The 27,800-nt window shown below is 31.0% G+C and overlaps 2 protein-coding genes across 2 annotated transcripts in view; one reads left to right on the plus strand and one right to left on the minus strand.

Moving 5' to 3' along the window:
• Positions 1 to 27,800, plus strand: part of LOC114327909 (ras-like protein family member 10B) — a 549,551-nt gene that overhangs the window by 70,669 nt on the left and 451,082 nt on the right. The window lies entirely within an intron of this gene.
• Positions 1,757 to 5,173, minus strand: LOC126881063 (uncharacterized). The gene is made up of 2 exons (XM_050645078.1): positions 4,942 to 5,173; positions 1,757 to 4,256 (listed from the first exon to the last, which is right to left on the minus strand). Exon 2 carries the CDS (start codon positions 4,235 to 4,237, stop codon positions 1,844 to 1,846), a length of 2,394 nt encoding a protein of 797 aa, XP_050501035.1. The 5' UTR covers positions 4,238 to 4,256; positions 4,942 to 5,173; the 3' UTR covers positions 1,757 to 1,843.

Consider the following 27,800-nt stretch of genomic DNA (forward strand, 5'->3'; position numbering starts at 1 on the left):
AATATACTTACGTTTTAAATACTGAATTTAAGTTTTTTTGATATATCGTAATATGTAATTATAAATTAATCTAAGCGCGATCTACACGATAATTGTTAAAGTATCCGAAGTAAGAAATTAATATTTCATTAATAAAACGTTTAAATGATAAGCAAAATCTTTAAAAAAATCGAATAAAATTTATTTAATTTTTGCGTTGTAAATATTAAGCAATAATAATTAAATAATAAATTTAAAGTTACCGGCGAAAGTTGCGTTAGTAATCCGCTAGTAGCGACACCAGCGAAGCTCAGAGCGTATATGAGCTCTGAGCAAGCGGTCTAACTGTGTATATTTTTACATGCATCTGATCTGCGACGGAACTGACGTCACATACTGTTTACAATTTCTGACGTGAAGTGGCGTTGACAGGTGTTTTTGTGGTTAATAAATAATAAATATTTTATTTGGTGACATATTTTAATGTAAAATACATTGTAAAACAGGTAACATTTTATTAAGGGAATATTAAGTCAATAATTTAATGCATTCCTGTTGGTAAATCAAGAAATTATTCCGGAAACCAAGAGTCGGCCATTGTTATGTCAAGTTATTAGCTACTTTTTTTCAGCTACTTTGGACGCCAGAATTTTGCTCATAGGTTCTATCCTGGGTGTTTTTATATCAATGGCTCTGAGCTTCGCTGGTGTCGCTCCTGGCGGATTACTAATTCAACTTTCGCCGGTAATTTTTAAATGTATTATCTAATTGTTATCGCTTAATATTTACAACGCTAAAAAGTAATTAAATTGTAATAGATTTTTTTAAGATTTTGCTAATCATTTTGACGTTCTATTGATGAAATATTAATTTCTTACTTCCGATACTTTCACAATTATCGTGTAGATGGCGCTAAGATTAATAGATTAATTTATAATTACATATTACGGAACATTAAAAAAACGTAAATTCAGTATTTAAAACGTAAGTATATTGAAGGTAAAAATATATACCACAGCTCTGACCAACTAATATTTTTTATAATTAATGTTTTTAATTTTAATTTTAAATTAATCACTTTGACATTTATGTCAAATTTCCGGTAAACGTTTACAGACTTGCCACTACTGGCGCTCGCGAATTTATAAGTATCCCCTCCACGTACGAGCTCACAACGTATACGCTCTGAGCTTCGCTGGTGTCGCTCCTAGCGGTTACTAATTCAACTTTCACTGGTAATTTTTAAATTTATTATCTAATGGTTATCGCTTAACATTTACAACGCAAAAATGTAATTAAATTGTAATCGATTTTTTTAAGATTTTGCTAATTATTTTGACGTTCTATTGATAAAATATGAATTTCTTACTTCGGATACTTTCACAATTATCGTGTAGATGGCGCTAAGATTAATTTATAACGTAAGAGCACCGAATTCCGACCGGTTATAAGTGGTATATATAAAATTGTTTGAAAGATCAATTCCGAATCATTGAAATTTAAAGTAATTCTGTCTATAAGCTATTATGCATTATTAATTCTTACTAGAGCCAAATTTATAATAATAACAGTAGTCATTTCAACAAAATTGCTTATTTAAGAAACCAAATGCAAAAATTTCGCAAATAGCCGTTTTCCGTCCACATTAATGATTTTTTCCCAATTCCGTCCACAAGAGTACCGTTATCCGTCCTATTTATTTAGTTATGACAAAAAAAACCCATTATGAATAATTTTTAAATAAATTTGCAAAAAAATGGCCAAAAAACAAAACAAATAATTTAAAAATAAGTTTTATTTAAGTACAAAGTTTTGAAACGAACTTAATGACTGCAAATGAATTAAATAATAAAAAAAAAAGACTTCATTTTTTTAGGTTTTCAATTTCTGGAACTTCATAGGCGCCGCGTTTATTTATGAGTGAAGGTCTCGCAATCTTACAAACTACATCATCAAAGTCATAATTTAAAATGTCATCTCTATCTGGCCATTTCCAGTACTTTCCATTCATAGTCATACTTTTAACTCTCAAAGTATCATTGCTTCGTTCCAGAACTACACCAGGGAAATATTCACTGTCGTACTGAACCAACACAAAATCGTCCTTTGAATATATTTCTATATTCTTTTTATTTATGTTTTCCGTATTATTATTACCAGTATCTATGCCTGGTGTGTGTTTTGGAGGACACTTTTTCTTTTTTGCTTGTTGAATCTCTGTTTTTGCTTTCCTCTTTCGGATTCGTTCACATTTCTCATTTTCTTTTTCCTCTTTTTCTTTTTTGAGTCTTCGTTGATGTTCCATAAATTCATCACTTATAGCTACTGTAGGATAAATCTTTGGTTTTTTCCTTTCCTTGGTGTCTTCTGTGCTATTATTTTTTTTCTTTGCAGAACTTTCCGGCCAAAATAGTGCTTTTTTGAAAGGTGTTGGATATTTACTATTATTCTCTGATGTTGTTGTAATTTGCTTAAGTGGGGTTTTTTCTTGATTTTGTACTTGTCTTTTTTGATCAGAATAAACTATACCTATTGAATCATCTTTTAATGGGCTATTACAAGGAGTTGTGTTTACTATTTTGTTCTTAGGTGGTGTTTTTTCTTGGGGTGAACTTACTGCTAAATAATAGTCTATATTCTCACAATCATTGTTCTTGGATGCTGATGGACCAGGTTTTGGCGAACTAGAATTGCTATTCTGTGAAGGAATTAAGACCAATGCTCCATCTGCTTTGACTGTAGCTTCAATTGTATCATTATTGCAAAACCAAAAGTTTTCATCGAAGTGTATGTCAACAATGGTCTCGTTAGCAGCATTAATTGGCAAATTGTTTTCCAAAGTTTTATCATGATCGACATTTTGTGGATGAAGACTCTTCCAGAAATCATACAATGCTACATATTTTTCTTCTAGTTGGGCCGCTGATTCAGCAATCCTAAAACGGTTAACAACCTCTGGCTTTAAACGTATCTCTACCTCTCGAAGTAGTTTAGAATCATAAACATTAACAGTTGTAGTGGATGTTGATTCAGTTATTTTATCATCAGAATCTTTTTGTTCTATTGGTTTTATTAATTTTGAATAATCAATGCGATTTTCGTTAAACGGAAAGAGTCCACATGATTCAAATGCACTTTTTATTATCGATGTACAGACTGTAGCCTTCAAAGTTTTGTCTAAGAGTTTTGCAAACTCAGCCCGTTGAAGTTTTCTTCCGTTATTCTCCATACGCCAAGATCGAACATCTTTTCGCCAGTTATTTTTAATGGGATAAAAAACACCAACATCTAACGGCTGTAATCGGTGAGTTGCGTTGGGGTAAAATGCTGTTAAAATAATACCTTTTTCTTTGCAGAATTCAGTAATAGGCAGATTGATGTGGGAAGAGTGTCCATCCAGAAACAATATCACTGGGAGTGGAACACTGTTCTTTTCCAACCAGGGAAAAAATACATTTGTAACGTATTCATAAAATGTCTCACTTGTCATCCAACCAGATTCAGAGTGCCCAACTCCCCACTGGTTTGGCATGTTCGTTATTATTGCAGCTGACACATACCGTTTGTAGGGATACAAAACTAATGGCGGAGGTACAGAACCATCAGCTCCAACAGTTAGCAAAACTGTAAGACATTCTTTTTCGTCATTAGCTATGCGACTGTATACCTTTTTTGCACCTTTTCTAACCAACACTTGTTTTTCTTGAGGGGATAAATAGAAACCACTTTCATCACAATTGAATATTCTCTTGGGGTTTTCAAGAATGTGTAAAAAATTCATTTTTGTCATATAATCCCGAACTTGGGTAAACCAATTTCTTATATTTTGTTCCGTAACTGCGGCTCTACAAGAAGATAGTGATTGTGGAACACGTTTTGAAATTTCTGGATGACGAGCGAGAAAACCATTGTACCATTTTTTACCAGGTATGTAATTTTTAAATGGGGTTTTTCGTTTCAAATTTTGAATTAGTTTTGAAACAGAATCAACAAGTTGAGATCTTGTTACCGGGAATCCCACGTTACCCATTTCGATTATCCATTTTATAATCAAGTCTTCTTCGGAACTGGACAAAACTGTTGGCCCTCCAATATTGCCCGGAGTTTTGTACTTTTCTTTCATAGTATCTAACAAAGTACTTTTAGGCACATTGTATATTTTGGAGGCTTGTCGAATACTTAAACGTTTCAAATTAATATCTTCTATAGCTTTTTGGATATTCTCTCGGGGATACTTCATCCGCTTTTTGTATACCATAGTTGCAGATAATAAAAAACTGAAAAAAAAATATTTTATTAGTTTTTATTTTATGGGGTCGGTAACAGGAGTTTGAGGTAGCTCTGTCCGTCCACCATGGACGGATATAGGACAGAAGGTTCCTGTGTCCGTCCAATTCCTTTAAATGAGTTTTACTAATTAGATAGTCATTTTTATCATACTTGATAATACAAACTGAGAGGAAGAACTACCATAAACATTTTTTACAAATAAAAACTAAACCAAACTTACACATTAAATCTAGAATAGGTAATAAATGCATCATTCTTGGGTTAAATTTTAAATTGAATTTTCGAATTCACTTAATAGTTGACACTAATTTTCTTAAAATGAGTTGTACCTATAATAGGTCGTATTTAGGTTTTTAAACGGAGCAAAATATATATTATGGTTAAAATATGTCGGATTATATTATTTAACTAAGACTTATATTTACAAAGCGTTTGAAACTGAAGGAGTTAATCCCTAATACCGTCCGCTAGGACGGTATCAAGAACCCCTTGATATTCTGCATTACCCTATTCCGTCCACTTTAATTTCGGTAATAAAATCTATTGTTCGAAAAAAATTACAAAAATATATGTATATTTACAATAAATAAATATGAAAGATTCTAATAAATAAGTAAAAACATAACTGTTAAACGTAGTATCTATAAAATATGGAAAATAAGTATTCCTTACCTTTATGTTTTTTTGGAATCAGTATAGCTTAAAACAAGACATGCACTTGCAATGAACTGAATCGCACTGACAACAGTAAACGTAAAATGTCTGCGTGCTAAAAGTAGAATGAGTGGGGATATAACCTATCAAAAATTCTACTCGGCCGTCTGATTGCGACGAAACTCTGAGGTATAGAGCGCAATTTCTTTGTCGGACGGAATTGGGAGACCGGACGGTATACGGTGCTTTTACGTTAATTACATCTTACGGAACATTAAAAAAACTTAAATTCAGTATTTAAAACGTAAGTATATTTAAGGTAAAAATATATACCACAGCTTTGACCAACTAATATTTTTTATAATTAATGTTTTTAATTTTAATTTTAAATTAATAACTTTGACATTTATGTAAAATTTCCGGTAATCGTTTACAGACTTGTCACCACTGGCGCTCGCGAATTTGTAAATATCCCCTCTACGTACGAGCTCACAGCGTATACAGTCGGAGAAATGAAAGATTACCCATGAACGATCACATCAATCACATCAATCACTTATTTTGTATATGCTGTTTTTTTCTATACGCTGTGAGCTCGTACGTAGAGGGGATATTTACAACTTCGCGAGAGCCAGTAGTGGCAAGTCTGTAAACGTTTACCGGAAATTTGACATAAATGTCAAAGTGATTAATTTAAAATTAAAATTAAAAACATTAATTATAAAAAATATTAGTTGGTCAAAGCTGTGGTATATATTTTTACCTTAAATATACTTACGTTTTAAATACTGAATTTAAGTTTTTTTTACTGTTCCGTAATATGTAATTATAAATTATTCTAATAATCTTAGCGCCATCTACACGATAATTGTGGAAGTATCCGAAGTAAGAAATTCATATTTTATCAATAGAACTTCAAAATGATTAGCAAAATCTAAAAAAAAATCGATTACAATTTAATTACTTTTTTGCGTTGTAAATATTAAGCGATAACAATTAAATAATAAATTTAAAAATTACCGGTGAAAGTTGAATTAGTAATCCGCTAGGAGCGCCACCAGCGAAGCTCAGAGCGTATAAATAACAAACGCTTGTTTTAGAAAAATACAGCAAATACAAAATAAGTGATTGATGTGATCGTTCATGGGTAATCCTTCATTTTTCTGACTGTACATATTTTTAACATAAATTTGGATACAATGTAATATACCTATAGGATTTACGGACGAAAACGAAAGGGTGACAGGTTAATTTTTGATTAAACGAACTAAAGGTTAGTCACATTTTTGTAAAATCTCAGTTGGCAAAGAAGCAAAAATATCAATGGAACTTTCTGCCAGTTAAAACACTAATTTAAGTTATTAAGTACAAGAAGTTGCATTTCTGTTCTAGAACTTTACCACTAAAACAGCCATTGTAGATTTGACTTAGATTATAACTAGTAATCAGCTAAGGTAAGAGAACGAGCCAAAAGTTCAACAATAACGAGGATTTATCTTGTTAATACTGAGCCATCAATAACGATTTACGAAACGAAAGTGATGTGGAGTCGGAGAAAGCCAGGAATTGGGTTTATAACGAATGAGTTTAATTTCTAGACAGACTCGTGATATATTATGTTCCGTATCTAGACCGCTTAAAAGTTATACGCAACTGTACGCAACAAAATGGATAGCTTATACAAGAAATATGTCATTATGGCAAATAAAAAATTGTCGGTGTCATGGAAAGCTTTTACGAAAATTGAGATAGTATGAATAAAATAAATACGTTACGTGTTGATCCGACCCACGCGAGAAAAAGAAAAACAAATTGGAAAAATCGTATACTCGAGAAAGCCGAAAACGCCCAGGAAATACAAAAATAATTAAAGGGCAACAATATTGACATATGTGCGTTATAATATGAGACGTTGAAGAAACGAAAATAACAAGAGCTAATTGAAGATTATATATTGATCTACAGTGGTGTACAGAGAGAGCAGGGAGCAAAAATATGGATTGACATCGTTGTTTAGAAAGAAATTTAACAGTGTTGGCGTAATGACGTAATCGAAGATTTTTTTAATTACAAACCGACGTCACGAAACACCTCGTTTGAAAGGTGTAATCGACTTTGAAACAATGTATTATTCAAATATCTATTTCTACAGGGTTAACAAAAATTGTGTAAAAAAGTATGGAATAAATTCATCATTTCAGAAGCAGGCGAATTTTATTCGATGTGTGCAATCCTCTTGGAGCGGACAAATCTTACACCTTTCTTAACATTATATTTCTTAAAAAATTCATATTGTTATTTTAAATAGTCAAATTGACGTATATTTCATACCTATTGTCATTGAAGAAAATGGGATTTCGCAAATGATGTGTTATAAATTGTAAAAATTATATGTTGCTCCAAAATATTGATATGAAATTCAATTATTAAGGCGAATTTAATTAATGGTATTTTGCTTGTAGTACAGTGTTTAGCTTTTATTAACATAACCTCAAACTTACTTTTTCGTCTTATTATTTTTTGGGATATGGCCTTGACAATTATCCAGTAACCAGAACTGATATTATCAGGGCCGGCGATAACAGGCCTGCAAGGGATGCACTGCAGGTGGGCGCCCCTGTTTGGGGGGTGCCCAAATGAGCTGTTTTCTTCTGGTTCCATACAAAATACTAATTTAAAAGAAACCGAAGGGCGCCTATGCTTCTTTTGCAGGCGGGCGCATTATACCCTAGCGCCGGTACTGGATATAATTGGACAATATAATTAAAACTGCTAAAAATATTGCCGAGCTATGAAACCAGGTGTCGCTCTTCCGAACTTGCACGGTTCCAATCAGAAACATGTTAACAATAGACCAGGCTAGGGATATGCCACTCAATGCATCAGGGTGTAACGCCAATATCAACTACGATGGTCTAGCTATCTTTGTCTGTCGTACGCGTGTGAGCGTATTTACCAAGAGGGTGGAGTAATGGAACGACACTGACACAGAGGCAGCGGCCATCATATTCTAGAGAGAGACAGCTAAGCGCCGGTAGAGAGAGATAGATAGACCACCGACCCGAACTGCTCCCCGTTACGCTATTTTTTGAACCTTGCCTAATATATTGGTTATTATATCTATGTTCACAATACGTGATTACGCCAACACTGATGGCGTACTGTCAAACACATACATAGCAATTGAATCGGTGAGATCTAAAAGGATAATATTCCATTTTTGTCTTTACTTAATTTAGTTAGCAGTTTTGTTCACTTGACCGAGCTTTACAGAATTAGTAAAAGGGAGATAACATTCCATCACATTAAATAGCTATTTAGTGTCATGGAATGGTCTCTGTAGAGCTTGGTCAAGTGAACAAAACTTCTGTCCTAACTAAATTTGGCAAAAAATGCAATTTGGCAATTATCCTTTTAGATCTCACCGATTCAATTATTGATGGCCATTTAAAAAATAAAATTGACGCGTCTTAAGATTTTTTTAAAGTCGTCTGTTTCTGAAGTATTAAATGTATTCCATACTTTTGCATCATATTTGCATTTTGAATAACAATAATATTTACATCGCATTTTTTAGTTTTGATTTTCCGAACATTTTGTTGTAGATTTTGTGTAGTTTTTATGGCGCGTCCACATTGGTAAACATTTGCGTCGAACAAGCTGTTGCTGTTCGTCGCAAATATTTGCGTGCTAAAAGTAAATTTTGCTAGTGTGGACATGTTCGTCGCATAAATCGGACGCAAGAATTTTCGACGCACACAACGCACATGCTCCATCGTTTATCGTTTTCGAGCGAACATCAAATTATTTGAGCACCGCGTCCTCACTAGTAAAAATTTGCGACGAAAATTCTTGCGACGAACCATTAGTTCAATACGCACGAGAAATTTACCAAAGCGGACGCGCCATTAGTTGTAGAAGTACTTGACGACTTTATTTGTTTGAAACAGTGAAATATATGTAGTGAAGTGAATAAATATGAGTGAATATTTTTTTTTCAAAAGTTGTTGGTAAACAATACAGATGTTGCTAGTAGGTACAAGCAAAAGATTACCAAAACAAATAATATAGGTTCATTTCCATCAAAGGTTAACCTTAGTTAACTTACGGTGGGGACAGTTTTCTGAGCGTAAGCAAGTGTAAGTAACATGGACATAGTTAGTTATTTAGCATTGCTGTAGGACGTTATATAGTATTTAACATTTGATTTTGTCTTTTAGATGATAACTTATTTAGTTGTTTTATGCTTAAAATGTACCACTGATGGTAATCGATAAAACTGAACTTTATCATGATTACTTTGCATTCCACAATTCAAAAACACAACAGAAATGAGGCATATTATCTTTTTAAATTAATTATTCCGGTAAAAATGTTAAACTATTCCTTGTGCAAAACAAAACTATAAAGAAACACAACTAAAATTATCTAAAACATATTAAGAACTGATAGAATAACATGTATGTTTCTCTCCCAGCCGCCATATTGATTTAATTTTGACAGCATATTGGAATGCCCTGTAACTTAATTAACCTATGAATTTTAAGTGTCAATGGTGTTAAAATTTTATAATTTAATGGAGTAGGAGTAAGCTTAACTGCAGTTGGACCAATTACCAACAAGCAGTACAGCGAATTACAAGAATTATTCCCCTAGTTTAAAAACGAGGATAGATATTTTACTCTGGGCTAATTAGCAAAATTCATGGAAAAGTTATTTACCAGCAATTTTATTGCTGAAATCGAATTATAAGATCCTATATATTAATAATATAGTTATGCAAAGTCCGCAGATAGTGTGCTACTTTTTTTATAAACAAAATGGCGCCGACAAATCGTATTTTTTTCAATTATTGCTCTATAACTCCGAAGATTTTAACTTTACAACAAAAACACTCAAACAAAAATTCACCACAATTAAATTCTGCATAGAGATTAGTTTTTCACGATTTGCTCCGACGAAAATTTTCCTCGGAAAATGCGGGTTTTCCTAACAAAAACTCTAATTTTCAAATAAAGTTTTAGGTAAGTAATTATTAATCAACAATTAAATAACTTAGTGATATCAAAGCTTTCTTGGTATAGATTGTAATTCCAGAAGCCGGTGAAAATTAAACGAATATTTTAGCAATAATTCAATTGTTAATAAACAATTTACGATCGCAATAATAACCAAAATAATCATGATACATTGATCAAACTTATAAAGATTATAAAGATGAGATGCTTAATTAATATTTTATCGACAAAATATAAATTTTTCTTTTTTTTTGCATAAACTTTAAATTTTGAAAAAAAAAATAGTTATAATACGCTGGTCTAATTAGTAAAGTACAAAGAAAGGTTATTTACCAGCAATTTTATTGCTGGAATCGAATTATAAGATCCTATATATTATTAATATAGGTATGCAAAGTCCGCAGATAGTGTGCTACTTTTTTTATAAACAAAATGGCGCCGAAAAGTCGTAATTTTTTCAATTATTGCTCTATAACTCCGAAGATTTTAACTTTATACCAAAAACATTCAAATAAAAATTCACCCCAATTTAATTTTACATAGAAGCATGTTTTTTCCGATTCGCTCCGACGAAAATTTTCCTCGGAAAATGTGGGTTTTCCCAACAAAATCTCGAATTTTCAAATAAATTTTTTGGGCCAATAATTATTTATCAATAATTATATAGCTTGGTGAAATAAAAGCTCTCTTGGTATAGATTATAAATTCAAAAGCCGGTGAAAATGAAACGAATATTTTAGCAACAATTCAATTGTTAATTAAAAATTTACAGTCGCAATATCAACCAAAATAATCATGAGACATTGATCAAACTTAGAAAGGTTATAAAGGTGTGATGCCTATTTAATATTTTGTCGACAAAATATAAATTTTTCATTTTTTTGCATAATCTTTAAATTTTAAAAAAAAATTGTTATAAAAAAATTAACATTTCTCAGAAATTGTTTATTATATTCTAATTTTATAAAATACTTAAAATGCGTATTTCATAGGTCTTGAAAATGAATGCTTTAAAAAATTTTTCCAACCATTTGCAAAAAAGTTATGAAACAGCAAAGTAAATATACGAAATCTCCGTTGTTTATAATTTGTTTTAATTGTTTCAAAGCTTAAAAGTGAGTCTATGGTACAATCTAATTACTCACAAAGAATGTCAAAAATTAGTGAAATGGTTATATTTTAATCAAAGATTAAAAATACTTTTTTTTTGTAATTTTTAGCGCAAAAGTAGGCCTGATACAGAGTCGGAGCTAAAATGTTTACTCGAAGCGACTGACACGCAGCATATATTATTTATAAAAGTGTACGTCTCGCGCGGCCGGTCGTCGCTCCGAGTGAAAATTTCAGCTACAGTGCTGTATTATTCTACTTTCGCGCGTGTAAATTACAAAAAAATATATTTATAATCTTTAATTAAAATATAACCATTAAATTGATAATGGATATTTTTTTGTAAATAATTAGCTTGTACATTATACTCACTTCTACGCTTTGAAAGAATTAAAAAAATATATAAACACCGTAGTAATCGTATGTTTATTTTGGTGTTTCATAACTTTTTTGTAAATGGTTGCAAAAAAGTTTTAAAGCATTCATTTTCAAGATACTTGAAATGCGCATTTTAGCTATTTTTTAAAATTACAATATAATAAAAAATTTCTGAGAAACGTTAATTTGTTTATAACTATTTTTTTTTAAACATTTAAAGATTATGCAAAAAAATAAAAAAATTATATTTTGTCGACAAAATGTTAAAAAGGCATCTCATGTTTATAAGATTTCAAAGTTTGATCAGTGAATCATAATTATTTTGGTTATTATTGCGACCGTAAATTATTAATTAACAATTGAATTGTTGCTAAAATCTTCGTTTAATTTGCATCAACTTCTGGAACTATAATCTAAACCAAGAAGGCTTTTAAGTCACCAAATTATTTAAATATTGGTAGATAATTACTTATTTAAAAGTTTATTTGAAAATTAAAGATTTTGTTGGGAAAACCCGCATTTTCTGAGGAAAATTTTCATCGGAGTAGATCGGGAAAAACAAATCTCTATGCATAATTTAATTACGGTGTATTTTTATTTGAGAGTTTTTGTTGTAAAATTAAAATCTTCGGAGTTATAGAGCAATAATTGAAAAAAACACGATTTTCGGGCGCCATTTTGTTTATAAAAAAAGTAGCACACTATCTGAGGACTTTGCATACCTATATTATTAATATATAGGATCTTATAATTCGATTCCAGCAATAAAATTGCTGGTAAATAACTTTTCCCAAAAATGACCTATTCTCCGATAATCAGCCCAGACTATTTCCCTTTCTGTTTCGTTTGGGGTTGAAAAGATAAATTGTAATGAACTTTTAGAAAGTTAGTTCTTAATACTAAATCTATTTTATACATAAATTGAAAAAATATCGTTAAAAAACTAATTATTAATAATTTGCAACTTCACAATATGTATTTATCATAAATGCTTAACCTCAAATTGAAGTGAAGGCGCTAGATGTCGCGTCAGTCATACACGGTAAAAAAGAAGTGGCAAGAGATGCAACAGAACTGTCAGGACTACAAACGAGAAATACAAAAACCATTGATATAAAAACAACCAGGATAGAACCTATGAGCAAAATTCTGGCGTCCAAAGTAGCTGATAAAAAGTAGCTAATAACTTGACATAACAGTGGCCGACTCTTGGTTTCCGGAATAATTTCTTGATTTACCAACAGGAATGCGTTAAATTATTGACTTAATATTTCCTTAATACATAATGTTACCTGTTTTACAATGTATTTTACATTAAAATATGTCACCAAATAAAATATTTATTATTTATTAACCACAAAAACACCTGTCAACGCCAACTTCACGTCAGAAATTGTAAACAGTATGTGACGTCAGTTCCGTCGCAGATCAGATGCATGTAAAATTATACACAGTTAGACCGCTTGACAAAAACTAAATGTTAAAATTATTACTGAAGAATGAGATATTTGACAGAAAATTTACCAAACTGGAGGAAAGTTTAGAGAATTTAAATGGCTAATAATATAGTACAGAAAGCCACTGGGCATCCGCTAGGAAAAATATTCTGATTCTAGGTATGGTATAGTTAGACCCAAACCCAGACATCCAAAGTGAAAGTTATCCTCCAACACCAAATTGTTCTATATGCTCCACATAATGTTCAGAAAAAAGTCACACCATTTTGAGCGTCGGGTTTGGGGGGGAGAGGGGGAAGAAATCTGCAAATTCGTAGTTTTTTACGTTTTTCGTCAATATTTCTAAAACTAAGCGGTTTAGCATGAACAACCCTCTACACAAAATTGTTCTACATTAAACTTTAAATAAAAAAAGCCCTATGCATAACCCTTCTAAAATAAACGGTTCCAAAGTTACGGAGGTGGTATTCGAGGTGTGCAAGTACTTGGAAGGGAATTGAGAAACGATCGTGCGCGAGTCGCGGAGAAATATTGCAACTATCTTAAATAATTCATATTGTCAATTGAAATTGTCAAATTGACGTATATTTCATACCTTCTGTCACTGAAGCAGAAAAATTATATATTGCTCCACAATATTGATATGATATGCAATTATTATATAAAGGTAAATTTAATTAATTGTATTTTGCTTGCAGTACTACATTTTAATAACTAATTTTATTTACTACATATAATTTTTTACGTTTGCATAACATAACCTGCATCTTATTTTTTCTTCTTATTATTTTTTTGGACTATGGCCTTGACAATTATCCAGCAACCAGGACTAATATAATTGGCCAATATAATTAAAAGTGCGAATAAAAGTACAGAGCGTAGAAATAGAGGTCGCTTTGCCGAACTTGCACGGTCCCAATAGTATAATTGGTCCAAAAAAAGGCCTAACCCAGACATCCAAAGTAAAAGTTTTCCTTCAACACCAAATTGTTCTACAGTGCTAGTCAAAAGTCCGTACCCCCCCTCGTATCTTTTGAACGGTTATACCTAAAATAGTGAAATTTGGAGAGAGGAAATAAACGGACGTAAGCTTCTTAACTAGTCATGACAGGTGACGTAATAGTGACAGATGACGTTACAGAGCCACTGTGACGAATAATTTTAAATGGGACCTTATGGCAAGTGATACCTCGATTGAAAGGTATTCAAAATACCTATTTAGTTATACCAATTTTTTTGGGTTTTAGTTGATTTTGATTTTGGTGAATAAATTAAATAAATATAATATTGTAGTTTCGCATATAATTAATAAAAATTCAAATGCCCGCCTATGGTTTTTTTGTCAAAAAAGTTGACGTTTTTCAATTCTCTAGTAGTTTTTACGTCAACGTCAACCTTTTTGACAAGTAATCATATGCGGGATTTTGAATTTTTATTAATTAAATGCGAAACTACAGTTTTATATTTATTTCATTTATTCATCAAAATTAATTTAAACCCAAACAAAATAAGTACGACTGAATAGGTATCTTCAATACCTTTCAAACGAGGTATCACTTGCCATAAGGTCCCATTTAAAATTATCTGTCACAGTGGCGCTGTAAAGTCATCTGTCATAATTACGTCGCCTGTCATGACTAGTTAAGAAGCTTACGTCCGTTTATTTTCTCCCTCCAAATTTCACTATTATAGGCATGATACTATAAATAAAGAGATAGTATTTTCCCGTAGCGCAAATACGTCCGATTTCGCGCATTGATGACGTAACTGGAGACCGGAAGTTGAATTTGAATTCTTGTCAAAGTTAAATGGGATTTCTATGCATTCTGTGATGAAATTATTCAATTAGCAAAATAACATTAAACTTCAATGTATTCGAAAAACATTTAGTGTCGAGATTCCAGTCAAAATAACTGTCAAAAATAAAATTTAAAATACAACCGCGAACAATTCAAAGTAATCGGACATTACGAATGATTACGAACCAATACGAACTTGTCGGTCTCCAGTTACGTCACGACTTCCGGATGTGCAATATATTATCTTGTAATTTATAGTATCATGATTATAGGTATACCTGTTCAAAAGATATGAGGGGGGTACGGACTTTTGACTAGCACTGTATATGGTGCACATATTGTTCAGTAAAAAGTTACACCATTTTGAGAGTCCGGTTTGGGGGGGGGGGAGATGGGGGAGAAATCGGTAAATTAGTAGTTTTTTTAGGTTTTTCGTCAATATTTCTAAAACTATGCTTTAGCGTAAGGAATGTTCTATAGAAAAATATTATACATGAAATTTAAAACAAAAAAGGTTCTTTACATAATTGTTATAAAATCAACGGTTCCAGAGTTACAGAGGGTGAAAAGTGGAGGTTTTCGATTGTGACTTTTTTCTGAACATTATGTGGACCATATAGAACAATTTGGTGTTGGAGGATAACTTTCACTTTGGATGTCTGGGTTTTTGGTACAGTTATATCATAAATATTGCCCAAAAAATATAAAAAGTATCGAAAATTTCGACTTTTCATCCTTCTTAACTCTGGAACCGTTGATTTCATAACAATTATGTATAGAACATAATATTTTGTTTTAAATTTCATGTACAACATTTTTGTGTATAACATTGTTTACGATAAAGCATAGTTTTAGAAATATTGACGAAAAACTTAAAAAAACTACTAATTTACCGGTTTCTCTCCCATCTCCCTCCCAAACCGGACGCTCAAAATGGTGTAACTTTTTACTGAACAATATGTGGACTATATAGAACATTTTGGTGTTGGAGGAAAACTTTTTCTTTGGATGTTTTGGTTAGGCCTTTTTTTGGACCAGTTATACTATACTACCTCCGTAACTTTGGAACCATTCATTTTAGAAAGATTATGAATAGGACCTTTTTTATTTCAAATTTAATGTAGAACAATTTTGTATAGAAGGTTGTTCATGCTAAACCGCATAGTTTTAGAAATATTGGCGAAAAACTTAAAAAACTACGAATTTACCGATTTCTCCCCCTTTCCCCCCAAACCCGACGCTCAAAATGGTGTGACTTTTTTCTGGACATTGTGTGGACCATATAGAACAATTTGGTGTTGAAGGATAACTATCACTTTGGATGTCTGGGTTATGCCATCTTTTGGATCAACTATACTATACTATTCGGATTTTTTGCACAATCTTACTCAAAAAGAACCTTTTAACACATTTGCATGTTGCCAGGTCCAAAATTGAGTCAAAAATGTTTTAAAGGTTTTTTTTGTTTTTCTTCATAAAATTATTTTTGTTTAATCGAACGAAGTTTTTTTTAGGTTTTTTCAATTATTCCAAACATAAAAGGTCTTTAGTGACTTTTCTCTAAAGTTGATAGTTTTCGACATATAAGCGACTAAAATTTTAAAACTTGCGAAATCGGCCATTTTTAACCTTCAAAAACTATGTGAAAAACTGAAAATTTCAATGTTGCCAATGTAGGATTATATCCTTTAAACATCGACTGATGAAATCCCGAAGAGTTTTTTGCAATACAATATCGAAAACCCCTTTGTTTTTTAACTGTTATTCAAGCGGGCGCGTCACTATTTTCAACCGTTGCATGTATGTGTAAATATGTAATATTCAACCGTAATATATGTAAATATATGTGCGGAAAAATATTCTGATTCAATTTTTTTCACTATCTTGCTTGAAAAGATCTCCTTTTAACAAATTTTCATGTTGCCAGGATCAAAAGGCAGTCAAATTTTTTAAACGTTTTTTTTTTTGTTTTTTCCTAAAACTATTTTTTTGCATTGGATAAATTTTTTTATGTTTTTTGGATCATTCCAAATAGAAAAGATCTTAAGTGACTTTTCTCTAAATGTGATAGTTTTCGAGATATAAGCGATTGAAAATTTAAAAATTGCAAAATCATCAATTTTTAATCCTTAAAAACTATGTGAAAAACCGAAAATTTTGTAGACATTCTATGTGCATCGATTGATAAAATCCCGAAGAGCTTTTTGCAATACAATATCGAAAACCCCTTTTTTTTAATTGCTAATCAAGCGGGCGCGACACTATTTTCAACCGTTGCTGTAATCGGAAAACATTTGAAGTTTAAAAAAAATTGTAAAAAATTGTTTGACCCATTTTTGACTCTGGCAACATGCAAATTTGTTAATAAAAAACCTTTTCAAGCAAGATGGTGAAAAAAATTGAAACAGGATATTTTTCAGCACATATATTTACGCATATTACATACACATACAACGGTTGAAAATAGTGTCGCTCCCGCTTGATTAGCAATTAAAAAACAAAGGGGTTTTCGATGTTGTACTGCAAAAAACTCTTCGGGATTGCATCAATCGATGTTTAGAGAATATCCATCTACCTTGGCAACATTGAAATTTTCAGTTTTTCATATAGCTTATGAGGGTTAAAAATGGCTGATTTCGTAATTTTTAAATTTTTAATGGCTTATATGTCAAAAACTATCAACTTTAGAGAAAAGTCACTAAAGACCTTTTCTGGTTGGAATGATCCAAAAAACCTAAAAAAACTGTTCGATGTAAAAAAAAAATTAGGAAAAAAACAAAAAAAAACGTTTAAAACATTTTCGACCCACTTTTTTACCTGGCAACCTCTAAATTTTTTAAAAGTGGTCCTTTTTGAGTAAGATTGTGCAAAAAATCCGAATCAGAATATTTTTCCTAGCGGATGCGCAGTGGCTTTCTAGACTAATATTTAATCATAAAACAATTACCCAATTTAGGATTTTATATTAAATTACATAAAACCTATTGTAAGATATTTGAGCCTTTAGAGAGAATAGCTAATTTCCAATAATATTTGGTTTCAAAGCGGCACGTACTAATTTACACCGCTACAAATATCATTTGTAGATCAAAACAACATGATCCACTTAATAATATTAAATTACACTTCGCTTCAATACATAACGTGGAAATGGATGGCAGGGGACCCCAAAGTTCAACACCAACCAAAATGTAGTATATCGCTAATGCAAATAATCGATAGCGATTTGCCAAAACGGCAAAGCGGGATTCGTGGTATCAATTCTCGACATCGACATGATAAATTAATTTAAAGACGTCTGTTCCTTCGAGTAGGCATCTATCTTGGCGTAAATAATGTGTAGGGGATGCGACCTCTCAAATCAGCTTCAAGGTAGAGATATTTATTTAATGAATTAAACTCCATTTAATTTACTTACTAGAAACATTTCTCTCACTGAGTTCGATAGTGGCACATTTTCAGAAAATGGTGTTTTGTAAAAACCACTACTTAATAAAAAAAAAATGTGAAAAAAATATTTTTAAGAATCGCTTTTCTTTAGTTACGAGTGACTAAAATTAAACATAATATAAAAAAAAACAACAAAAAAGCAAAAAATAAAAAAAAATTTAAAAATCTAACACATTTGTCAAAGAAAAGCGTGGGGCGCGGGCGTCTTCATCGAATAAACGGTTTTCGAACCACGCTTTTCTTTGACGAATGTGTCAGATTTTTTCAATTTTTTTATTTTTACTTGATTTTTTTATAATATGTTTAATTTTATTCACTCCTAACTAAAGAAAAGCGTTTCTTGAAAATATTTTTTTCATTTTTTTTATTTTTTACTTTTTAGTCTTAGGGTCATTCCATTTCAATCACTCAATTTTGAAGCAAAAAAAAATGTTGGACCTCCGATTTGTCTGAAAATTGGTATGTAGCTTCTGCGGGACGTAAAAATAAGATATTTAAGGTCAAAAAATCTTCTTCTTCTTCTTTTCTCAAAATGTTATTTTATGCGATTTTACAGTGATTTGGTGTTTATTTATACAAATTTGCATTTTTTATCGTAAAGTATCAATGGAAAACATAATATTTTAATAGAAGGGACTCAAATCTCATTATGTGGCACTATAATAAGTTACTTTGATTCAAAACAAGCTTCTGATAAAATTTTATAGTGTAGAAACGTTAAAATACGTTTTTTACATTTTTCTCCATTCCCAAAATACGTCATAATCGATTTGGCTGAAAATTTGTCCACAGATAGACAAAACATAGGACTTTAAGTGGTGAGAAGGATTTGAATTATATTAGAATACCAAAAAGGTTACATGCAATAATATAGTCAAAAATATAGGCGTCTACTGTAAGTACAATTAACTCGAAAATATCGACCTCACGACAAAAATTCTTAAAAAGAAATTGTAATAATTGTAAATACGATTCATTTAGAACAATTTCAGTTCCTACCATTTTTGTCGAAAAGTTAAAAATGGCGGAGATATTGAGCAAAACAGGTTCTCCTTTAAAATCAACATGGCGGTTAATGTAACGGAGGAATTCATTCGTGATTTTTAATTTAGGCTACTTTTGACTCCCCTAAAGATCAGAAAAATAAACTTTTGGGCAGCTCGGCATTCAAGGTCAAATGCTATCCCGACTGGACTAATATATACTTTTGAGTCTGATATTACTGCATGTAACTTTTTTGGTATTGTAATATTATTCAAATCCTTCTATTCTTTTTCTCATGATCATCTTTCAGTGCGTCACAGTTTTTCGATTTCTCTCTAACGCATTAAATTGTATGTGACAGAAAAAAAGGCACGTCTTTGAATACTTTGGTAATTATTCTAGTTCGGTGATTATTCTAGTTGTCGATAGATGGAGCCATAATCAAAAAAGAATTATTTATTAAATAAAATAATAATATTATAAATATAATTTGTACAATTTATAAGACTATACAAATGAAAGAAAATACCATTTTATAAATGCAATAGACACAATTGATTTGGTTTTATTCCAAATTGAAAATAAAATTTGACAACTGTCAGATTTAACAAAAATGTCACGTTAGAATAAATGTCACAAATGTGTATTATCACGGACTTACCTTTTTTCTATAATTTGTGACGCACTGAAAAATGTTCATTAAAAGGAGAATAACCACTTAAATTCCTATCTTTTGGATATCTTTTGGCAAATTTTGAGCCAAGTCGATGATGATGTATTTTGGGAATGGAGGAAAATGTAAAAACGGTATTTTAACGTTTTTATACTATAGAATTTGATCAAAAACTTGTTTTGATTCAAAATAACTTGTTATAATGCCATATAATGACATTTTTGAGTCCTTTCTCTTAAAATATTATGTTTTTCATTGATACTTTACGACAGAAAATGCAAATTTGTTTAAATAAACACCAAATCACTGTAAAATCGCATAAAATAACATTTTGAGAAAAAAAGAAGAAGAAGATTTTTTGACCATAAATATCTTATTTTTACGTCCCGCAGAAGCTACATACCAATTTTCAGACAAATCGGAGATCCAAAATTTTTTGCCTGAGTGATTTGACATGGAATGTACCCTTACTAAATTAGTCGGAATCGGCAAAAAATTTAAAACTTTATTGTTTATTTATGAAGCATAACGTAAACAATTAACGTAAAAAGTGAAATTATGTATAGTTCATATAATTAGCTACAATCTGTAAAAGTTTCAAGTTTCTGCATTGTAAATTACAAGAGAATTTAAGCATTTTCGTTAAAATCGTTTATTGTATATAATTAACAAAAAATAAACAAAAAAAAATTATTGACTATTCGTGTATTATTCCCGCGAATGCATATGTCTGCAAATTTTTAGTCATTTGCATTGAAGAAAATACAGTCAAATTAACGTCCAAAGATTTGACCCAAACGATTGAACTAAAGAAAAACGTTTAATTAATTAATATGACAAAACGAATTCTAATGTTAACTGTAGCCCAAAACGTCTCTACCGGTGGTTTTTCTAAGACTATGATAAATACAGGCATTTTTTAAATTCGAGTTTTGGTTGAAGTTTTGTTTCGTATCGTATTCAAATTTGGCACGAATAAACGCCGATTTATATATAAACAAATATATGAGCATTCAAAATTTGAAATTTTATGGTTTATTTATGAAGCATAACAACGTAAACAATTAACGTAAAAAGTGAAATTATGTATAGTTCATATCATTAGCTAGAATCCGTAAAAGTTTAAAGTTTCTAGATTGTAAAAAACAAGAGAATTTAAGCATTTTCCATTAAAATCGTTTTTTTTATTTAAACCATTAATAAACAAAAAAATTTTTGTTATTGACTATTCGTGTATTGTTCCCGCGAATACATATGTCTGCAAATTTTCATTTATTTTCATTGAAGAAAAGTCAGTCGAATTAACGTCTAAAAATTTGATGCAAACTATTGAAATAAAGAAAAGCGTTTAAAAATCAGGAAATTTCACTTTATAATTGAACGAAACCGGCATAAAGGTAACTTGCATAGAATCCCCTAGATAGAATCGTACGTTGTATTTACCACGTGCATATTTCCCTCCATTTCGCTCGAGCTGCAGCACTATACCGACACATATTTAATTTGCCGTTGACTTTAGTTGTGTTTATGCTGCTGCTACGTGGAATACCGGCACATTTTAATAAAACTAAAGTTATCCCACTTTAGAATTTTTATAACCTTCAATAAAAATATCTTATCTTTAGTCTATACCGGCACATTAAAAGTTTTGCCAGTATGGAATGAATTTTTTGGCAAAACATACTATTTGTGTCACGTGTCACCAAAACATAAGGTTGTGTCGGTATAGAATTTACTTTAATTCAAATACTTCACTTTATGTCAAGAAAGAACAAAATTGTGTCAGTATAGGTTTACTTTTTCTTATATTTCACTTAGAATGTAAGAAGAAGACGAATGCAAGAAGAAAACGAGAAAAAGAAAAAGATTGTGTGTATTTTGTAAGCACGTAAGAAGTTATACTTCTATTATATGATTTCAACGAAATCAATATACTTTAAACAGTTTCTCTACTACTTTCCAAAAATTTTTATTAAAACAATACCAAAACTTAAAAAAATAAAAGAATAAAACACACACAAACACATTGAAAAATGCCACAAATGACTTCTGAACAATAATTGTTGCCAAAGATTTTAATTAAATACGTATTTTCTGAAAAAAATTATATAATAATATACTTACAATCATAAAACCTATAAAAAAAATTAAAAAATGATATAACTTGCATTGGGCTTGAACCTACTTCCCGTGTATCCCGCCGTACGAGAGTCGAAGCGATTTCAACCTGCACCACCTTCGCGTGTACATCATGTGGGAATATACACAAACTGAACAACTTTTTGACATTTTGTTTATATGAATTTTTATTAGTTTGATTTTTGTCGAATTAAAATACAACAATATATAGAGTAAGAAAACGATACATTAGATTAAAAATTTGTAGAAAGTTTGTTCGTAATCAGATTATGTAAATTAAAGCATTGCCTACTAGTGGTATAGCATAGCAAGTACTAGGTAAGTACATTATTGTTTTTTACATTTTCCAAATAGGTATGAAGATATTTTTTTATTGGAATACAACTGAAACATTTAGAATTACGTACCTGTGGCTTTTCAAAACTATTTAAAAAGTCACTATAATTATAAATTTGATTGTATTTCTGTCCTCACAACAATAAAAACTAATATATTATACAACATTTTGGTTTACCGATAACCTCCATATTGAACAATTATTGACAGATCATTTCAACACCCAATCAGAGCCCGTATAAAGACTAATACCAAACTGTCGGTGTGCGCATGCGCGCAGATCAATATAAATTCACCCTCAATCTCAATCGCGCCTAAAGAAGTATAACTTCAAAAAGCCCAACCTTCTCAGTGGATACAAAACCGAATTAAACGCCTAGATGTACAGTAATAATTACAAATTTCGGCACTAATTTACAGATCGATACATACACGTTCTGACATCTCTTATTAGAATGCGAACGGGTAATTGCCTCACACCAGACCATTTGTTTAAAATCAATTGTAGTGATAATCCATTTTGTGAATGTGGACAAATAGGAAGTATAACTCATATATTGTCCTTTTCATGATCATTTTTCAGTGCGTAACAAATGATAGGAAAAAGGTTATGTCCGTGATAATATACATTTATGACATTTATTGTAACATGACATTTTAGTTAAATCTGACAGTTGTCACATTTTATTTTCAATTTGGAATAAAAACAAATCAAATGTGTTTCTTGCATTTATAAAATGGTATTTTCTTTGATTTGTATAGTCTTATAAATTATACAGATTATATTTGTAATATTATTATCTAATTAACAAAAAATATTTTTTTTATTATGGCGCCATCTATCCACAACTAGAATAACTAGAATAAATGTTATAAATGTCACCGACGAAATGTAATCACCGACGTGCCTTTTTTTCTGTCACATACAATTTAATACGTTAGAAAGAAATCGAAAAACTGTGACGCACTGAAAGATGATCATGAGAAAAAGAATATTGCTTGAATGCCCAATTAACAAAACAAATCAATTTGACCTGTATCAGGAACTTGTTAATATAGGAAGTCCAACCCCCATTTCAATACAAAATCTCCTACATAATATTAATGACCAAACCTTAAGAAAGATCAGTCAAGTTTTAACAATATTTGAAATTAAAATATAAAATAGTTATTTGACAATCATATTACAATGTATTTAACGAAGGGAATATGGAAAAATCCAGACCCTTTGAAAAGAGGATTCCCTTCCAATTTCAGTCTAAATACGAGAACTGGCCAAGTACCTAAGAGGTGGAGGCCAAGAAACTAAAGGAAGAAGAAGACACGTTCTGACGTGACTTTGACAGTCGATTTAAAATTTGAAAAATGCGAAACTGGCCATTTTCAGGCCTCAACTCGATTAAAAATTATTATTATATAGCGCTAATTGTTAATAATTAAAAATAACAGCTTTGTTATAAAATAATGACAAAAATTTCATCAGGAAGTTGAAGGAGGGGGTTTAAACTTTGATTTAGTCACTTACTAACTTTCATAATATTAATTTTTAATCGAGTTATTAAGCCTTGAAAATGGCCATTTTCGCATTTTTTTTTTAATTTTAAATCGCATATAACTCGACAACGATCAAGTTTAGAGAAAAATCACAGGGGAACTTTTTTGCTCAGAGTGACCCATATAAAAAAAAACAAAGTGAAAACACATTTTACAAAGTGAAAAAATTAATTTTTTGAATTTGTTTAAAAAAATTGTTTAAACAATTTTCTGACCGCGGCACCTCCCGGCACTCTGTGGATTTGTTATGAGGGCATCTTTTTGAGTAAGTTTGTGCAAAAAAAAACGAATCGGAATAATTTACCTAACCGGGGCGACGATACAGCTTTGACTATAGCGCTAATTGTTAATAATTCAAAATAACAACTTTGTAATAAAATAATGTCAAAAATTTCTTCAGGATCTTGAAGGCGGAACTTTAAACTTTGATTTTATCACTTTTTGACTTTCATAATATAATTTTTAATCGAGTTATTAAGCCTTCAAAATGGCCATTTTTGCATTTTTCAAATTTTAAATCGCATATAACTCGACAACAATCAATTTTCGGGAAAAATGACAAGAAACTTTTTTGCTCAAAATAAACCAAATTATCTAAAAAAAATTTGTTCGAAATGAAAAAAATTTTTTGTGAATTTGTGTCAAATTAGTTATTTATGAAACAGTTCGTGAAGTATGCTTTTTGCGAACGCACGCGATGTTTAGAGCACGAGCGACAGCGGAGCGAGTGCTATACATTGCGTAAGTTCGCAAAAAGTACCTCACGCACGGTTTCATACAATATTTTTTCTACGATAAACAAATAAAAAAACTGTATCTCTTCGTCACTGGAATTCATTTCTATTTTACAATTTTTAGAACGTTGACATTTAAAAATTCTAAGTTCCTTCAAACCACCAAACTGTCAAAACTTTTGTTGTAATTTATTGCTCACATGCCATCACCATGACAACGCGAAAGTTAAGTATATTTGATTATATGAAAGTGTGCCAAAAAACAGTGCGAAAAAGAAAATTCCATTTAAAATACATTCTTAGTTCACGCACACTTTAAATTCTTCCCTCACTGCTATCTACAATGACAGTTTTCACAAACTAAAAACGTATACATAATATTATGAGATAGAGTAGATAAAAATTGTTTAAACAATTTTTAGACCACGGCACTACCTGGCACCATGTGGATTTGTTATAAAAACCCCTTTTTAAGTACCTACGTTTGTGCAAAAAAATCGAATCGGAATAATTTCCCTAACGGGGGCGACGGTACAGCTCCGTCTAACAAAGATATTTATAGTTTGCTTACTAGTTTCCGAAGAAAAAAGGCAAAAATGTATCAACAAGATTACTAATCGACAGGTACAGGAAAAGGTAGTTTTTTTTTAATTCTTACTAAAACGAATAATAATTACTGTTTACTTTTTTAAAGACGGATGAAATATATTATATGTCTAAATGGTTTGCTTTTTTCTCTATAGCATTTCTTTTAGATATACATGAACCGAAAATAAATAGTTGACTGAAGTTGTTTTGTTACTACTTAAAAACAACCTCCTTATCCAATGTGTTTTTGTTGTTTTTTTTTAATTTCTTTATTTCACTAATAAACTGAATAAGGAAGAAAATGCTTTAGTCTCTACGCACCGTAAGAGGATGATGGTGGCCTGTTTAACACGTTGACGTCTAATTTCCACTAATGTAATGTGACACAACGTCTATAGACGCCTAATTTCCATTAATGTAATGTGACACAACGTTTATAGACGACATTTTTAAAATAACGAGTTGTGACAAAACATCGATAGATGTACAGATGCATATGAAATGGGACCCGACGTCCATGATCGTCGTACACATGTTTACAAAAAATGTTGAAAAACTCATTGTTTCCATAAATTATAAGTGCTAAAAGAAATTCACGAAATTCCGTATTCTTCATACACTACATTGCGAAATACAGTCATAACACTTGCTTATACATTTGACGCACTGTCCGTCAACGTGTTAAATATTGACTGTCTTTTATTTTCTCTTAGTTTACTCCTAAGTGAGTACACTGAATCAATATTCGATAGAATTTACCTAGATAATTTAACGGGATGTGAATGCATATTGTAGATTTTCTCTTTGTGTACTTTATTTATCCTCCGCTTGCTTTGCAAATTGTATAAAGCACGGATTATAATTTGTTACTAGAATGTTGGGTCCAAAGATAAAAGTTATAGATTTTCGGATCTAAGATCTAAAACATCTCATTGAAATAAGGTTATAGATTTGCTAAGTACTGTAATTTTACGTTTTTTTTTGTTTTTCTATTTTTCCCTTTTGTTTTCTCCGCCTAAGGCTTGAACCATTTTCGAAGACCGACGCTTTCAATAAAATACTATACCGCATTGTTTCTAGCCTGCATTACCGTTTGTTTTGGTGTATAATGGGAGTCGGGAGTTGAATTCAGAGATTAGAAAGTTCATGCGAACGAAAATTAGCATTGCTAATACAAAACATTTCTTTTATTCATGGTTTTTACTGGTTGCATCGTAGAATGGTGTATAGTTCTAAATGGTATACGTCAGTACAATACGAAATACGGTAAAATCTATTTTTTCTTTTTGTGTTTTACGTAGAGAACTATAATAGATTTTTTTTATTTATCTAGATAAACCCGCATCAACCACTAAGGGTTATTAGCGGGGGGCATGCACAAACAATAAGATACATATTGTAGAAATAAAATTGACTTCCTTTTGTAGCTGGTATCTATATAAATTTTATTAAAAAAATTTCTTAAAAGATAAAAGTTGGACAAAAACTTTACAACGCAGATTAACGAACGTGTTTGGCCTTAGCAGACCATCATCTGGTTAAACTCACTCTAGATCGTTGTAGTTGAAACTAGCCACAGATATTGATCACTAGAGAGCGGAATATATGCAAAGTGCATATAGATGCATATATTGCATATTTTCAGACAACAAACACAACATTGCATATTTAAGCTAAACACGATTTATTTTGCATATTTTAAAAATAAATTATATAAAAGTTTAAAATTTTCCTCCCTTAGTTGGAATTTTATAACTTCGGTATGAACGAGCTCGTTATTTATCTATCTATCGCTCATCTGGACTTTCCCATTACTACCTGAATTTAACAATTATGGGTGTTCCCAGAAAAATATTATTTTATTAGCGTAGCAAGTCGTAGGTACCTGCCTGCTTTTAAGGGTCTAATAATTATTTTGTCAGTTTCCGGCCAATATTTGTTTAAAGTAAACGTTGTATCGTATTTAGTGTTTTTGAAGTGATTGGTATATATTAAATTTAAATATGTCTACCATTCAAAAAAGTGCTTGGATAAAGTGTTTTCCTGAGTTAAAGCTACGTGGAGACAAAGTATTTTGCAAGGCCTGTTCCAAAATCGTAAGTTACATTCATTTTCACATTTCATTTTTTAAATGAGGAACTGACAAACAAAAGCATCATGTCCCACACAAGAAATTTTTCTGGAAATATTGTTTTTATTCGACAAATTCGCTTTTACTTCTATAAAGACGGACATAGAGAGAAGCATCAAAATACAAAAATCCATCAAATTGTAGACAATTTTGCTTTTGTTCTTCAGCTTAAGTAACGTACTTTGTTCTTTAAGTAACGTACAAATTGCTAAAGAACTTATGTTCATAAAAGTTAATTTTAGTTTTTTAACAGATCTAGTAAAGTCATTAGCACAATGGAATTTACAATTAAGTGATTCGGTTAATCTTGTTAACACTTTTTCTGCTCATTGTCAAAAAATTCCCGGAAATACAGGGATTACAATTAGAAATAAATTAAAAAATATAAAAAAGGGTGCAAGGCAGGTTTTGTTTATATTCGATTCAGAGTTGGACTACCATCTCCATATAGTAACTATTTCAGCATCCTTATGCATCAGCACGCATCATGCAAAAATTAAAAAATGTTTTAGAAAAAAATGAGCGC

This window comes from Diabrotica virgifera, chromosome 3 (assembly GCF_917563875.1).
Source record: "Diabrotica virgifera virgifera chromosome 3, PGI_DIABVI_V3a".
Classification (NCBI taxonomy): Eukaryota; Metazoa; Arthropoda; class Insecta; order Coleoptera; family Chrysomelidae; genus Diabrotica; species Diabrotica virgifera.

Bases quoted from the DNA above. Each gene is read 5' to 3' on its own strand.
- LOC126881063 (XM_050645078.1), bottom strand. From the start codon at position 4,237: ATGGTATACAAAAAGCGGATGAAGTATCCCCGAGAGAATATCCAAAAA.